This window comes from Pistacia vera, unplaced genomic scaffold (assembly GCF_008641045.1).
Source record: "Pistacia vera cultivar Batoury unplaced genomic scaffold, PisVer_v2 Contig249, whole genome shotgun sequence".
In the NCBI taxonomy this organism is placed as follows: domain Eukaryota; kingdom Viridiplantae; phylum Streptophyta; class Magnoliopsida; order Sapindales; family Anacardiaceae; genus Pistacia; species Pistacia vera.
Window position 1 is genome coordinate 695,015 of NW_022196056.1, and position 17,372 is coordinate 712,386.

The window sequence follows — 17,372 nt, forward strand, 5'->3', positions numbered from 1 at the left end:
TGGCTTATGCATGGAAATTTACAAGAAGACTACTAAAACTAAATTACTTTGCAGACAATCTCCCAGTCCCATCTTTCTTCACTCAAAACCTTCTATTTTTCTCATTGTTTCATTTGCAAAGCATTTCTACATAAATAACTTTGTTTAGAAATCTCATCATAAGATTGAAAGAAAGACTTTATCCATCCTAAGGTTTAAATTTCAGTTGGAAATTTGAGATTTTGTATCATGACTTATGGTTATGAATTACTATATTAATTGTTGTCTTACAGTCAGTTTTACCTTTTGTCAAAATTTTCTTTTTCCCGAGATTTTGTTATTGTTAAGTTCGTTATCTTATTAATTAGTTTACTTCAGTATATTTTATATATTTCCTTTGTTTAGCGCTGTTTTCTTTCGGTACATTTTACTCCAGCAAATTAAAAAAAAAAAAAGTTATTTCATGTATTGATTCAGTATGTTGAAATTGGAATTTAATGTTACAATAATGGATGGAAATATGACATTGACAAGACAGACGTCAAGGAAGACTTGGGAATTGACTGATACAATCCGAGCGGATGATACCCCTGGATTATGAAAACTAATCGACGGCTGTGATTTACATGTAACATTGTTCAAGTCTACAACAGCTACTCATAACTTTCATCATATCATCATTCACAGCTATCCAAGATCTTTTGCGTTTGGTTCCTTCTTTCCTTCCTCCAGCAACTTTGCTTTGCTTCTAAAGGTTTATTTCTCCAAATTTATTTCAATTAGAGTTAAATAAAATTAGAAACTTTAGATAATTTCAATGAGTTTATTATCTTTTTGTTAACAAGGTTTGTTAACAAGTGTTAAGTGGGGGGTATTAGTAAGTTTTTAAGAGTTTTTTTTCCATTTTAAAAACTTTTAGGGGTAATTGAATTTTACAAGGCACTTGGAATCAGAATAGTTGTTACTGGGTACCCAAAGACTGAAACCGTCGATATTGATTCCAATTTCAAATTCCAAGGAATCGTCAATTCAAGTTTCCATTCTGATTCTTTAAAAAAATATAGGTACCCAAAACTGAACACCCATATCCCTCACAAAACACTAAATAAAACGATCTGCTAACGGTTAATATATAATTTATGAAGATAACAAGTGCATTTATAATGCCATTTGAAAAACCCTTTTCTAAGTGAGGCGGCAAGAGATAATCTTTTGACAGGAAACAAATAATTTGTTTTAAAAAACTAGTAAAATAGAAACCAAACTGAAACAGTGGATGGAAATATATGACATTGACAAGACAGGTATCAAGGCCCACACTTCAACAAAGGAACTGAAAAGAAAACCTAGCAATTGACTGAAACAATCCGAGCAAATGATATGATACTACTGGATTATGAAAACTAATCGACGGCTGTGATTTACATGTAACATTTTCAAGTCTACAACAGCTTCTCATAACTTACATCACATCATCATTCACAGCTATCAAAGAGCTTTTGCGTTTGGCTCCTTCTCTCCTTCAGCAGCTTTACCTTGCTTCTCAACCTCAACACGGCCATCCTAATTTCCTGGTGTCATTTTTCTTTCTTAAGGCTTTTTGTTTTTTCCCCTGCTTTGTCATTTTGTTAGCATTCCTTTGCAATTTTAAGTCTTGTTGAAATTTCTTTTTCCCAAGTTTTTGTTATTGTTAAGTTTGTTAATTATCTTATTAGTTTTTACTTCTGCTTATTTTATTTGCTTTGTTCGTCGCCGTTTTACTGCCAATATTTTATAGCTCTTCGAAAATAAATCTAGTTTTTTTTTTTTCAGAATCCCACCAAAAAAAAAAAAAAAAAAATTATTTGATTTATTGTGTTGAAAACGGAATTTATCTGAGTTTATAATTATTTCCATAATATTCAAAATTAAAGACCGGCCAGGACTGAACTCGTCTTTTTAAAAATTAACACTGCTTATTCAACAAGGCATTGTTGATTGTTCTCTGCTTTTCCTCCCTTAAATTTTGTTGTGTTTGGTCACTCGGGTTCCGGTTCGCTTCGTCGCAACCGAAAAAAAAAGAAAAAAAAAAAAAAGAAAAAAGCAATGGCTGCTGAACTAGGTAGCGCTGCAGTTTCTGGCGTTGCATCAAAAGCTGCGGAGTCAGCGTTTGATTCCATTGGACAGCATATATCTTATTTGTTCAAGTACCAGAGCTACATCAATGATCTTAAGAATCAAGTTGAGGATCTGGGAAATGCAAGAGAGAGGGTGGAACATCAAGTTGATGAAGCTAGAAGACGAGGGGAAGTGGTCGAAAAGGATGTGGAGCGATGGCTAAAAAGAGTAAATGACTTCGCTGAAGGGGTTGTAAAACCCATAACTGGTGATGAAGATAAAGCAAAGAAGCGTTGTTTCATAGGGTTGTGTCCTAATTTGATTCAGCGTTACATGCTCGGCAAGAAGGCAGTGAAAGCGTTAGCAGGTGGTGCCGATCTGTCGGGAGAGGGGAACTTCAGTAGTGTTTCCTACCGTCCTGCAATACAGAGGACGGAATCCGTTTACATTAGAGGCTTTGAGGCCTTTGATTCTAGAATGCCAGTTTTCCAAGAAATTATGGAAGCGTTGAAGGATGCTAACGATAACATGGTTGGGGTGTATGGGATGGCTGGTGTGGGCAAAACTACATTGGCAAAAAATGTAGCTTCGCAAGCCAAGGAAGATAAGCTATTTGATGAGGTGGTCATGACTGCAGTAACACAGACACCAGACTTTAAGAAAATCCAAGAAGAAATTGCTGATCAGTTAGGCCTAACATTCCTTGAGCAGAGTGTATCAGGAAGATCTGCTCGATTACGTGACAGGTTAAAGAGGGAGAAGAGGATTCTAGTAATATTAGATGATATATGGGCTAAACTTGATTTAGATGCGGTGGGAATTCCTTATGGAGATATGCACGAGGGAATTTGCCAGGAAAAAGAAGTTCGGAAAGACAGAAAAGATGATGAGAGGCGATACAAGATATTGCTTACTTCTAGAGATCGATATGTATTACGCAATCATATGAACATTCAAAAAAACTTCTTGGTTGATCTTTTATCGGATGAAGAAGCACGGTGTTTGTTTCGAAAGGTTGTGGGTGATTCTGTTGAAAACTCTGATTTTCGACCTATAGCAGTAGAGGTGGTCCGGAAATGTGCACGTTTGCCGATTGCGATTGAAACAGTAGCAACGGCTCTAAAAAGTAAGAGTCTTCCAGTTTGGGAGGATGCCTTGGGTCAACTAACAAGGTCTAATCCCAGACAAATTGAAGGAATGGCTGAAAGTGTGTGTTCTATTATAGAATTGAGCTACAATTTTTTGAAAATCGAGGAAAAATCACTGTTTCTTCTTTGTGGTTTGTTGAATGCAAGTAGTGGTATAGTCATTAGTGACTTACTAAAATATAGTATGGGTTTGCATTTGTTTCGAGATGTTTATGCCCTTGAAGATGGAAGAAATAGATTGCTTACGTTGATCCATAATCTCAAAGCTTCGTCTTTGTTGTTGGATAGTATCACCAATTATTCCGTTAAAATGCATGACCTCATTCATGCTGTTGTTATATCAATTGCATCCTCAGAAGAGTTTATGTTTAATATTAAAAACTTTGGTGATTTGAAAGAAGTGCTAGAGGAAAAAATACCCAAAACTGCAACTGCTATAACCTTGCCCCACAGAGATATTGGTGATGTGCTTCCTCAGAGTTTGGAATATCCGAAACTCAAGGTCTTTCTTCTAGACAGCCAAAATCGCTCTCTACAAATCCCAGACCTCTTATTCCAAGGGTGAAAGAACTTGAAGTTTGGATTTGACTGGAATTAGTCTCCTCACTACCTTCCTCACTCCGTGCCTAAAAAACCTAAACACTCTGGTTTACACCAACTAGAAGATATAGAATAGTTGGAGAGCTTAAGAAATTAAAAATTCTTAGCCGTAGGATCTGACATAGAAAAGTTGCCTGGAAATTGGACAATTGACTCGGTTGAAGATGCTAGATTTGAGGAGGCTCCAAACTGAAAGTAATCCACCGAATATTTCAGCTTTCTCGATTAGAAGAAATATATATGGGCAATAGCTTCTCATTGGGAGATGAAGGACTAATGAACAATCAAGAACGAAAGAATGCCAGTTTCTTGAGTTGAAGCAATTGTCTTGCCTACCACTCTAGAGACAGTTTCGCGATCTCAGATGATACCGCAGACTTGTTTTCAGAGAGGTTGAAAAGATATAGAATACTTATGGAGATTTGTGGGATTGGAGATGGTATGCTACTTATGGTGAAACGTCGAGAATGTTGAAAATCAAGCTCAACAATAGCATTTCTTGATTCACGTTAAAATTTTGTGAGAGAACTGAAGAACTCCATTTGAATTGATGGTGTTAAAAAATGATGATGAACTTGATGAGGAGGTTTGCACAATTAAAGCATCTTCTGTGCGAAATGGTCAGAGCTCTTGTATATTTTGAACTTTGCTCCTAGCAAAATGTCTTCCCAAAGTTAGAGTCATTTGTCTTCATAATTTGATTAAATAGAGAAGTTGTGGTGGCAACTCTTTGCGGAGTCTTTTAGCAAACTAAGAATTTTGAAAGTTGAAAAATGTGATATGCTGGTGCATCTCTTCGTCTCTGATAATAAAAAGTTTTCACCGCTTCAAGAAATAAAGTCATTGATGAAAATCTAAAGAGATTTTTGGTGAAAGCAAAAGAATAGAAGTTTGAGTTCACTCAATTACGTTCCCTAGTACTACAATGCCTACCACGATCATAAGTTTTGGCGTGAAGGTATATTTTCTCATTTTCTTCTTTTATTTTCTTTCATGTATAAAAATGTGTTGAATTTGTTTCTAAGTTATTTATGGAGAGATTTGCTTTTGCAGGTTTTCCCAAGGTTGGGAATTGAACTATCGTCAATTAATTGAGAACTTATGGGTTGATCAACCTCAACCAATGTCTTCTGTATTCAATGCTTAAAAGCTTAACTGTGGAGAAGTGTAATGGTTGAAGTTTATGTTTTCATTCTATAGTCAAAAGTCTCGTGCAACTCCAAAGGCTTGTGATATGCGACCGTAAGTTGATGGAAGCAGTAATTTTTGACTCACAAGGCTTAGAAGGAGAAGATAAGATAATTGATTTGAGTTTTCCAAAACTATTCTACCTAAAGCTTGTGGGTTCCAAAACTCAAGATTTGGCACGGAAATTCAATTGAATTCCCACTTGAATGAACTTCACATTGAGAGTTGCTCTAATTTGAAGACATTCTTCCACAACTCTTTTGGTGTAGACAGCTAAGAAAGAAACCTGAGAAGAGCTTGGAAAAACATATTACTGATATAAATCCCCTTCAACGAAAAGGTAAAGTTATTTCATAATTGAAATTTTATGTTGCTATTGGCCTCAATTTTTAAAATTCTTTATAGTATTAATGTCACCATTATCTGCAAATAATTAGTAGAATCACTATAAATCTTTTGTTTTCTCTTTTTCTTTTAAGAGAAGACAAAATTTGTTTGATATGTTTTTATTTTATTATTATTTTAGTATCATTATCATTACCAAAACATTAACATGAGGAGATTTTTTTTGAGGCTTTTCCACTGGAGAAGATGATGCTCTTCATTGGATAACTTGCAATTGATATGGCACAACCAACTCATAAAGATTCCTTTTCCAACTAAAAGAAGTGGAGTCGAAATTGTGAAAATTGTGACTATCGTTCTAATTCTACTCAAGACTTCTTACTTTCACAATCTAGAAACAAATGTTGAGAGTGTTGGGTATGAAAAGTGTTCCAGTTTCCATGCATAGGTCTTTGCAACTTAAAAGCTTTGGATTTCCTCTTGTGGGTTGGAGGAATTGTTGCCAAGGAGGAAGTAATGGACGCCTAATTTTGTTTCCAATTAACCCTCTTCAAACTTAAAATTTACAAACTAACATTTTTACTTGGGTTGCATACAATAGAGTGGCAATGCTAAAAAGTTTGGTGTGTAACTGTGGAAAGACAAATTATATGCTTCAGATGGGAGAGCCAACCTGCCCTGTTTTCTTTGAAAAGGTATGACTCGTCTATTGCAACAAAAATGCAACATAATCATTAAGGTAATTATGAAATTCTTTCTTTTTGTATTATTTTTTTTCTCTTTAAACAAGAATGAATTTATAGGAACACTAGTCATGTTCAGGTGAACATAATGATTGATTTAGTACATATCTATTTTGTTAATTTATATAATTTTGTACTTTAAATAGTTTATATAGAATGTTCGAATTATATATTTTAAACATATAATTCTATAATTAATTGGAAAGTTAAATGTTTAAAACAATTGCAACTTTCTTCTAAATTTAAAAACCTGACTGAATTAATTGATGAATGAATATTTTGCTATCATTGATTTCAGGTGACACCCAATTTGGAAACCTTGGGTTTAAATGGTGATTACATTACATCCAGGTGCCTTGATCGTATTCCAGCTAGAAGCTTTTCGAAACTTAAATTCTTAATTTGGCTTGCCTTGATAAGAAGTCCGTAGCATCTTGGTTTGGTGTTCTTCAAAAATTGTACCATCTGGATTCACTCTGTCTATATGATTGTACTTTAGAAGAACTATTCCCATGTGAAGGATATTTGGAAAAAAATCCCAAGTGGACACTTCTTCAAAATCTTCAAACTCTGAAAATATGGAGATGTCATCGTTTGACATATTAATGTCATCCTCCACATTTCCTTCAAAAACATTCAGAATTTGGAAGTCCATGTGTGAATGGATTGGCAAATATACTAGCATGCTCAACAGCGAGAGCTCTTGTCCATCTCACAACAATCAGAATAACTGATGCAGTTAGTGACCGAGGTAATAGTGACTGAGGTTGAGACAACGGAAGAAGATATTTTTTCAGCCAATTGAAAATTTTGGAGCTTCATTGTTAAAAAAGCTCACAAGCTTCAGCTCGGCAATTGTGCTTTTGAATTCCCATGCTTAGAACAAGTAATTGTTAGTCAATGCCCCAATTTGAAGATCTTTTCCGAGGAGGCTACAAGCACCAAAATTAAAGAGAGTGCAACTAACAAGAAGATTGATGAAGAATATTTGTGGAATGATGACCTAATTCCACTATCTATCAGATGTTTACGAATATGGTACTTACTCATTCACATATTCTTTTATTTTCTTTTGCAACATTAATATATTATACTATCTTTATATATGAAGAATCTGTGAGAAAATTGTTGTAATGCCAAACGCGTGACCACAAAATCATACATAAGGATACAAATTTGCAAGAATCCATTATCATTCACAAATATTTCAATTAAAAAACGTTTAGTTCCAGGTCCCATATCTTAATTGTTTATGAAACATGCCTCCAATCTAAATATGACCTAAGCAAACCATTTGCTAAGCAAATTTTGAAAGCAACATAGTTGTGCTATGTATTCACTACGTTGGTTTTATAAACTATTTTTGGAAACAGAATTAAATGATTTTTTGTTTTGTTAATCAAAGCAACTTGAGAATATTTTTTTTTTTTTTCTTTTCTGTTGTACCTTCTGTTTTTTGCCTAGGTTGAGATCTAGTGTTATTTAATGCGGTCCATGGGTTGTTTACCTTGGTTTAACGTTCATTGAAACTTCTCATAAGTAAACAATGTAATTAATTTTCTCAATTTCGAAGTAGACTATACATAGAACAAACCAAATCAGAAAAATAAATTTAAGATCAAAATCATGCATCTTTCGGGTTTTGCAATATTGCAAAGTAATTTTGATTTATAATTTTCTGCATCTTCTTCTTCTGGTATTTCATCGTTATCATGTATACAACTATTGGCTATTTTCATGTCTTCTTTGTCTTGTAAGTACTAGTACATGATTTTCAAATCGTACCACGGTATTTCATGTCTACGTGTATATATATATAATTATAATCATAATATATTTTTTCTTTTTATGACCTTAAAATGTGTCTTCAAATACATGTAAAACCACTCACATTAAAGGTTTTATATGAGTAGTTAGTGGGAGACAATTTTGGTACGGGAATTTAAAACTTGTTAATTAGGAGTTATTACATCCTTGTCAGCCTTTGATATTAAATTTCGTCTATGATAATATGAATTCTCATGCTTAAGCATAATTTTTTTTTTTTTTTTTTATTATTTTTTCAATGATTTGCCCTCTTAAAAATAAAAATCCTCATTGTGCAATGTTTTAACTAACTCAAATATTTTGGATTTTGCAGGTTGGTTTTCGTGAATTTGGACATTTGAAGCTTGGTGAATTTCCCACTTTAAAAGAAAATATTTGGAATGGCAAAGTTCCAATTGATTTATTCTACAATTTGAAGTCGCTAGTGCTAGATGGGCTTTCTGATGTTGCAACTACTATTCCATCCAATGTGTTAAGCTACTTCAAAAATGTGGAAACGATAGAGGTAAAAGGTTGTGATTCCCTGAAAAAGGTGTTTGATATGGAAGAGCAACTAGATTATGTTGATGGACATACAACGAAGGGAAGTCATCATGAAATTTTGGGCCTCAAAAATCTGAAATCATTGAAAGTTGATAACTGCAACAACTTGAGATATATATTTACTGCATCTTTTGTCTCGAGCCTTGTGCAACTCGAACAGATAGAAATAAAACGTTGTGCTTTGGTTGAAGAAATCATTACCAAAAAAGGGGAAAAGAATGTGGTCATTGATAAAATTGAAATCCCTCTATTGAAGTCCATTAATCTTGAGTCTTTACCAAGCTTGACAAGCTTCTATTCAGGAAGTAATATTTTGGAATGTCCTCCCCTGAAAACCATCATCATAAAAGGCTGTCAGAATATACATTTGAAGGACTTCAGCCTCCATTTTCCATCCCTTTTCAGTGAAAATGTAAGTTTGTTTGAGTTTTATCTCCAAGATTAGGTTTATTAAAGAAATTTACATAGTGTAAAGTAATTGAAGTATCATAGATAATGTTATTCACAAAACAATCATAATATCTGCAGGTTGTGTTTCCTACCATGGACGACTTAACTTTATCCTCAACCATCACTGAGTGGATATGGCAGAGCCAACTGCCAGCAACATCTTCTTGCTTTGAAAAGTTAAAAATCTTGGTCATCGATGGCTTTGATCATTTAAATTATTTTTTCTCTTCTTCAATGGTCAAAAGCCTTTTCGAATTGAAGGAGCTTGAGATATCCAATTGTAAGTTGATAGAAGGAATTATAGTTGAAGATGAAGAGAGGACGAATACAGTGCTGTTTCCTAAATTATACCAGCTGAAGCTTAGAGATCTTCCAAAACTCACAACATTCTGCAGCTCCACTGGAAATTTTGTTGAATTGTCCTCCTTATTCAGATTGTGGATTGACAATTGTCCTGGTATGAAATCATTTGTCTCCATTTCTATATGGAGTGACATGACATCAACCAAGAAACTTGAATCGACGAACTCCAATGAGAACCTCCACCCTCACATGCAATCTCTTTTTGATAAAAAGGTGATTTATCTCTTTTTTCTTTCACATTTATTCCCTTCTTTGTTCACATTTTCTGGAGATTCAAGTTAATCTATTTTCTCATTTTTTTTCATCATATCTCATGTCAATGTTTATAAGTAATTGATAATCGGTATCTTGTTATTGTAATTGTAATTGGATTCTTCAGGTAAGGCTCCCTTGTTTGGAGAGATTGCAAATCAGTTATGCTGATGAATTGGTAAAAATATGGGACGATCAGGTCTCTTTGGATTGCTTCAGCAGTTTAAATCGTGTGTTTGTACGGTTTTGTAAAAAACTTGTAAATGTTTTTCCACCTAACATGCTTGGGAGACGCCAAGAACTAGAGTGCCTGGATGTACAAAATTGTGATTCAGTTGAAGAGATATTTGAAGTGCTTGAGAAAAGATCTGGCATGGAGGAAACTGTTGCCAATGAAGAAGCAGGTCAAAGATTTGTGTTCTCCAAATTAACAAACTTGTATCTAAGATGCCTTCCAAGTCTCAAAAGTCTTTACCCAAAAAAACATATTTCAGAATGGCCGGTTTTAGACAAGTTGAAGGTACATGGATGTAACAATGTGGAGACTTTGGCTTCAGAATTTCTGAGCATCAGAGGGACTCATGGACAGAGTCAAAATGGGAACCCAAATAAAAAACCACTGTTCTTGGTTTACAAGGTATGTAGAAGGCATTGTAACTAAATATTCATTGAAAAAATAATAATTCAGCTTAAACGTCCGCTCAGGTATATGCAACTAAAGAATTTTGATTCTCTATTATACTTGTAAAATATAGCAATGTGTGGTTTTTACCCTCCTTTCTTGTGATATTCTAGGATGCATTCCCTAGATTGGAAGAGCTTGAGTTATGTGAAATGCCCAGATTGTTGCATCTATGGAGAGGAAATCCTCAACCTAACAGTGCTTTTCCAAATCTGAAGACTCTAAAACTATCAGAATGTGGCAGTTTAGATAATTCATGGTCATCATCGGTATCTTTCCAAAATTTGGAGAGTTTGCAAGTATCAAAGTGTGATGGATTGAGATATTTACTAAGCCTCTCAAAAGCTAAAACTTTGAAGTGGCTTACAAGTATGAATATATCTGAGTGCAAAATGATGGATCAAATTATATCCAATCTGGAAGGTGAAATGGTGGAGGATTCAATCGCTTTCAACTATTTGAATAATTTGGAAATTCATTGTTTACCAAGCCTTACAAGCTTTTGTGGTGGAGATATTAGTCTTGATTTTCCATCATTGAGAAAAGTAATTGTCAAACAATGCTTGAAGATGGAGACTTTTTCTCTTGGAGTTTTAAGCACCCCAAAGCTACAAACATTACAATTGATAGAAGGAGAGGGTGAAGTTGAAGAATGTGGGGAAGGCAACCCTGAACTTAATTCTGCCATACAGAAACTATTCAATAAAAGGGTATGTATTGATTGACAAAAATATCACATCCATTTCCTCTGCACTTTCTAATTTGCTGATCGTCATATGCTAATATATTTACTTATTAATTAGATGAATTAAAAATATTGTTATAAACTGAAAATTTTATCTTCTTTGGCATACTATTACGATTGATGTATTAATCAATTGTTTTAACATCTTTCTTTTATTTTGTGAATTCAATATGCTTTGTTTATGATTACAGAATGTGCAGAGTTCTAAGGAAGATTAAGGGCATTCTTCATGTGGAAGCTGGAATTATTGCTTCAGATAGACTATAGCTCCATTTTCCTGAAGAGGAAGAGGATTTTTCATTCTGCTATCTACATTGATGTTGTCTTGAAATATGGTAGAATAAAGTAGTGCTCTCTTGGCACATTCATCCTGTTGCTTTACTGCTTGGATTTGTTTTAGTCATTCGGAATTCTCCAGTTGTCCAACAATTTTTCAATACGCTGTTTGTGAATTTCTGTTTTAATGCATTATTGGCTCTATCAACATTGAATTTCTAATCTATTTCCATGATTTTGTGATAAATTACTATATTTTCTCTGTTTCTGTCATGGTATTAGAGCTTTTAAATTGACTAATGTCAAATAGAAAACTTTTGTGCTTCATCATTTTCTGATCTTCCAAAACCTTAACCTGAAAAAATTGAGCTCAAATTCTGCAACTCACCACTGGAAATCACAAGTGTTGTTTGCTGTAGGTACTCATGAACTTGAAGATCTGACAGGTTTATTTTTCTTATCCTTTAGCTTTCATTTCTATTAAGAAAGATGATTCTGCCGAATGCAAGAAGAATTTAAATCCTGAGTATATTTGCCGGTAAAGAATTTTTAAATTGCTTGTAAGTTGGTTGCTTGATTTGATCTCAAAATTTATGTTCAGTCATGTATCTATCAAACTTGTTCTTTTTGAAGTTGTTCTTTTTTGTTCACTGGTGTAACTCCAATGCTTAAAGAAGTCATCAGAGGAGCCTTTTTCCATTGTAAAAAAGGACGTCCTTTTTTGTATCATTTCCGAACAAGTTGACAAATTTCCTGGATACATAAAAAGAGATCCTTTCTTTTCATCACTTTTGACATGTTTAAAAAGAATAGTGAGGACTATAACATTTATTATAGCTCTTTAATAAGTTAAACTCTTTAGAGACTGAGCAGATATCTACTTATTAAAACTTCCAGTAGGTTTTTCGTGGTTATTTTACAGATAGCTCTTCTTCTAATTAGAAATAGGGCATGATATGGATGTACAAGGCAATGATACACTCTGCCTGGGGTCCTTAATTAAAAGATTTAGACCAAAACAGGTAGATGCCACAAACACTATGCTTAATCTTGAACAATGAATTTCTTGGGTTATTTTTCTAAGTTTGGCTTCAAAAGTTATTTATGGTAAGACAAGTGAGCATAATGATTGCATTGTAGTTGAAGATCCCCACATTTGCATTTCAGTGAAGGTTTCTGCTACTGCTTTTGTGAAATTTTTTGAGAGGTGTTTGTGACCAATTGTTGAAATTTTGGCAGCTGGAGAGTTATGGGGATGTTTGTGAAATTCTGTTGAACGCTTTACAAAGCTTAAGATTTTCAAGCCTATTGCCTATAGGCATGGTTTGTGGAGACTAGAAGGAAGCTGTGATTTCAGAGGTATATTTTTTTCTTTAAAAGTCTTGTTTCTGCAACAAATTTTCATTTTCTATGTTAAAATTTGTAACTGTTTTCATTTCTAACACTGGCATAAATTCTTCATCCGTTGAACTAGACATGGAGCTCCATTTTGATTTGGAAGCCAATGATAGATACACTCCCTTATTAAAGAACTGTCTTATGAAGCCACAAGAAGGATCCATTGCTTCACCTCCTTAAAGAGCTTTATATGACAGAGCTTCCAGATCTTAACGTAAAGCCATAACATCCTAATATGAGATGAGGAGTTGAAGCACAACAATGCACACATTCAGCTCTTAAAATTCGATGGTTGTTTCCTTCTCAAGTAATCATTGTAAGAGGCCAACTTCCTTCTTCTCTAAAATTATGTGGGCTTGGTGGGTCATCAGTGGCCTGGCTTGATGGGGTGTTAGTGGGTTTGTCTTAGGTGGGCTTGCAGGACGGGGTGTTGCATTTAGACAAGCCACACAGCCTGTAAAGCTATAGAACTAAAAATATACTGAGTTCACCAATATACTGTTTTTTATTTCAATCAAAACGGAGGCTGATGAATGACAGAACTCACCACATGCACATAAAAAATGTAACTTTTCATTCATTCTGCTATTAACATAATGTATGAAGTAGTAATTTATATACATAATTTCCTTATACGCCTCAATTCAATAACCCTCTTTCAGTTTCCCCTCTGAAATGAGCCATTCTCCACCTCCGGCTCCGAGCAAGCTGACGATTTCATCTTCATCGAAGGTGTGTTTTAATCATCTTAATTTACTTATATCAACTTCAATATCACATGTATTGCTTTCATATGTTGTTGTATAATGTTTAGGTTCAAGATTTCTTGGGTCTGTTAATTTGCTTGTGAATGGCTATCATGTGTTTGACAAAATTCCCCAGTGAGAAGCACACCCATACACTCTGTAACATTCCCACAATTTTTAACCCATACAATCAATGACAGCATTCTATTTCTATCTACATGTAAATTGAATTTAAAAAATTTTCTAATCTATTTCCTATTAAATGAATTCAATTGTTTGGTTAATGTTTACCCTTAAATATTAATTAAAAGTTTGGCCATGGTTTTGGTTGTGTAATAGCAGCTATCACAGGTGAGGAATACGGCTTTTATTTTACTTTTCAATTATAGTGTAAGACATGGGCGCCTACTTTTACTTTATTTTTCAATTCCAGAGAGGGCTAGCTGCCTAACCATTCTAGTGCTGCTCCAAATTAGGAAATATGAGCTGAAGTATTTTTTAGATTTTTTTTTTTGCCTTAAGTTTCTTCAGATTTCCTCATTTTCCTTCTGTTCATTTCAGGATGGCTTCAACAAGCTTCATGGTTTGGAGAGTTCACTTGCTTCATTCCTATCAAACCATTGCAAGAACTGAAGTAATGATTAATTATTTTTCTCTCATCTTCAGTTGCTAACGACTTCATCAATATCATTAACTGTCTTCCAGGGTAGTGGAATGTATTTTCCAGAAGTTTTGAGTTTGAAATTGTTTGTGAATTGACTGGAATGTTAAAACAAATGCTGAATCAAGAAACTTTTATTCCCCTTTTCATTTTTGTTATTTTCTAATCATTACTATTGTTATGCATTCGTGAAATAAATTTGCAAATGAGAAGAACCTGTAATTATCTTTTCCCTTTAATGATGCAGAGTAGTTTTGATATTGCTGAGGATGACGAGGGTACAACTAGTCCTAGTTGGAAGGTTACTGGTCAATTAGATATTGAGCAACAGTTTCTTACAAAGACTTACCAGGGGCCTTGGACCAAGAAACTGGAAGGAGTGACGGTGAGAATTCGGGAAAAACTATCTCTTGACCACGTCATGCCATTTCTGAGGTACAAAATTTTTGAGTGGTTTACTAATTAATGCTTTTTCTCTTAAGAAAGTTACATGTGAAGGGGACAGGTAATCTTGATTGTAACTGTAGTTATATTTTCTTCTCTTTTTTTTATACCAATAGGTTGTATATATGAATTTATGATTTAGTTATTTTTTCCTTCTTTGTTCAGTTATAAAAAATTATCTATTATACTGTTCAATATATACTATATAGTTTTTTCTCAAGTTACCTGAAAATTAAATTTTGACATATTCTGCTTGCTTTTTCCAAAGTTGATCTGAATTCTTAGATATATTGTTTAGCTTATAATTATTCTGGAATATTGAGTAAAACCACCTAAAAATTCTCACATGCTACTTGTTCAAATAATGCAATCTTTAGATTATTATTCAAAAGGAATTAGTCTTTCAGGTTCTTCCATATTTTGTTTATCTTTATTTGTGAATGGGCTCTGTAAATTTGCTCATGTAGATGCATATATAGTTGTATGGACATACATAAAACTTTTTGACCTATATGCCGCCTTCAATTTTTGACCCTATGGAAAGCATCATGTAAACTTGGGACAGAATTATTATTCGGTTGCTCTGAACCTATGTTGCACGAAATGCCAGCTTAAAATTCTAGGACACAAATATTGACATTAGAATAAGATTTGGTTTAGGGTGGTGACACATGATACACCATATCAAAATGTTTTCTTTGTATCGAAAGCCGGCCCTTTGTACAATGCTATATATATATATGTGTGTGTGTGTGTGTGTTTCTTTTTTTTCCTCCTTTCCATGTGCTTTAGTGAAAAGCTTTAATTATGTACACTAAATAAGTTTGGTCTCTTGAAATTATATTGAAGGGATTCTCTACAGCCAAAAAAATAATCCAAGTGGAACTACAGTGGCCCATTGTTGTATTGCCAAAGGAGAGAGGCAAATCATTTTCAGGTATTTCTGTTGTAATTTATTTATTTTATAAGTTCTTACTATCTAAATTAGAGGCATTATTACTTGCTTTATAATTAATCTTCTATCACTGTGTTGTATTTGTTTAAGCAGCAGAGGATACATCAGGAGCAGCGGTCCAACACAAGAGACGCGTTAAAGTTACTTAAGCAGAACTGAGCCCCTTGGTATATTTGCATTAGCAGGCTATAATCTAAGTTCGGGATGATTTACCCTTTAGTTGATATTGAAGTATCCATTAGTGCCGTGTTGCTTCCTAAAGAGATTCAAAGTCTTAACATATATGATCATCAGTTATGTACATGTTATTTTAATGGTCATTAATCTAATTAGGATAATAATAATAATAATAATAATAATAATAATAATAATAATAATAATAATAAGAGCAATGAATGGTTAATTTTACCCTATCACCTATAAAATCACAAGGCAGTCAGAAATGATGGTTAATTTTACTGATTGGAGATTATGGGGTTCGCAAGAGTATTCTGCTCTTGAGTTTTCCTTCTAATGCTTATAGGAGTTGACAATTTTTTTATTTTTTTTTCTTGTTTTTTGGCAAGAGCATGTCATTGAGTTTCACTTTTGGCAAAAATATTTTTATTTTGTGATATTATCTATTAAGATCATAGTGTGATATATATTTTAGCAAACTATAAATGTAAGTTCCTTGAGTATTATTGATTATATGTTTAGGATGAAATATAATAGTCTATTATGAAGAATATAGAGGAGGAAGAATGCATTCTATTAGATCTTAGAAATGAATATAGAGGTTGAATTAGTCTAGTACCTCACTTCATTCTAATGGGCTATTCAGATATTTACAAAATAAATTAAGTGTTAAATTGTTAATAACTTGGGCTGAGCCAACTCAACAATCTAAACTATGTTTGCGATTTCAATTGTCAGTTTTGATATGTCAAAATGTTGTTGAACACTCCTTGTACTAAACATTTATTTTGTATATTAGCTATTATAATATCTTATGGATTTGCATATTGTAGTTTTAAAGTTACTTTGTTATTGCCTCTGTTATCATAATAGAGCTTGCCATACTGTAGAAAAATGTATTTCCATGTTATTAAGTTAAATTCTTTGGACACTGAGCAGACATCTGCTTTTTGTTAAAAAATTCCAGTTGGTGTTATGTGTTTGCCGGATGGTTAGCTTCTGTTCTAATCAGAAATGGAGCAAGATTTGGATGTGGAAGGGAATGATACTTTCTGCCTGGGGAAGCGTTAATTAGAAGATTTAGACCAACACTGGTAAATGCCACAAAGACTATGCTTTGATCTGGAATGATGAAATTCTGGAGTTACGTTGCAGAATTGGATTTCAAAAGTTATGTGGTTGAAGATTTTAGCTGGACTCCTACAGTTGCAAAAGGTTTCTGCACAACTTCATGAAATTTTTCAAGTGGTGTTGGTGCTGAAGCCTTTTTCAAAGGCTATGATTTGCAAGCCTGTAGGAATTGTTTGTAGTTTTTAGCTAATATTTCATGTTACTGATGTGGAGGCTAGAAGGAAGTTTTGATTTCAGACGTATATTTTTTTCTTTGAAAGTCTTGTTTCTGCAGCTAATTTTCACTTTCTATGTTAAAATTTAACTGTTTTCACTTCTAACAAGCATAAATTCATTATCCATTGAGCAGTTATTAATGTTTTCTAAAAATCCAGTTGGTTGTGTTTGGTGGACAGGTGCTCTTCTAACAATGGCATAAATTCATTATCCATGGAGCTCCATTTTGATTCCAAAGGCAATGATACACTCCCTTAAAGATTGAATTGTCTTGAGAATCCACAACAGTATATATATCCAGATGGTTTTCTTTCCATCCCGAGCAAAGCTGAAATTAGCAAATGTAAAGCCATAACATCCTTATAAATAATCAATCAAATTCATCTCAAATTATATCTTGTATGCT

General features: G+C 33.7%; 2 protein-coding genes and 1 long non-coding RNA gene across 4 annotated transcripts; all 3 read left to right on the forward strand.

Annotated features, from left to right (window-relative positions):
* Nucleotides 1-2,064: 2,064 nt before the first annotated feature.
* LOC116132135 (disease resistance protein At4g27190-like) lies at nucleotides 2,065-3,789 on the forward strand. Its single transcript, XM_031417798.1, has one exon. The coding sequence runs from the start codon at nucleotides 2,065-2,067 to the stop codon at nucleotides 3,787-3,789; it is 1,725 nt and encodes a 574-aa protein (XP_031273658.1).
* A 3,329-nt stretch (nucleotides 3,790-7,118) lies between these two features.
* On the forward strand, nucleotides 7,119-11,180 carry LOC116132137. Its single transcript, XM_031417799.1, has 6 exons — nucleotides 7,119-7,138; nucleotides 8,241-8,882; nucleotides 8,999-9,496; nucleotides 9,663-10,172; nucleotides 10,331-10,927; nucleotides 11,154-11,180. Exons 1-6 carry the CDS (start codon nucleotides 7,124-7,126, stop codon nucleotides 11,178-11,180), a joined length of 2,289 nt encoding a protein of 762 aa, XP_031273659.1. The 5' UTR covers nucleotides 7,119-7,123.
* A 2,760-nt stretch (nucleotides 11,181-13,940) lies between these two features.
* Nucleotides 13,941-15,602, forward strand: LOC116132085. 2 transcript variants are annotated; one of them, XR_004128369.1, is made up of 4 exons: nucleotides 13,941-14,016; nucleotides 14,291-14,478; nucleotides 15,337-15,424; nucleotides 15,536-15,602. It is a non-coding gene; the product is annotated as an uncharacterized LOC116132085 (long non-coding RNA). The 2 variants fall into 2 exon arrangements; XR_004128370.1 differs by lacking the exon at nucleotides 13,941-14,016 and adding an exon at nucleotides 14,021-14,088.
* Nucleotides 15,603-17,372: the final 1,770 nt, after the last annotated feature.

Excerpts from the sequence above, each read along its gene's own strand:
- LOC116132135 (XM_031417798.1), top strand. The coding sequence starts at position 2,065 with ATGGCTGCTGAACTAGGTAGCGCTGCAGTTTCTGGCGTTGCATCAAAA.
- LOC116132137 (XM_031417799.1), top strand. Across the intron at positions 8,883-8,998 it reads CATCCCTTTTCAGTGAAAAT|GTTGTGTTTCCTACCATGGA; the intron begins GTAAGTTTGTTT and ends TAATATCTGCAG. Across the intron at positions 10,173-10,330 it reads CACTGTTCTTGGTTTACAAG|GATGCATTCCCTAGATTGGA; the intron begins GTATGTAGAAGG and ends GTGATATTCTAG.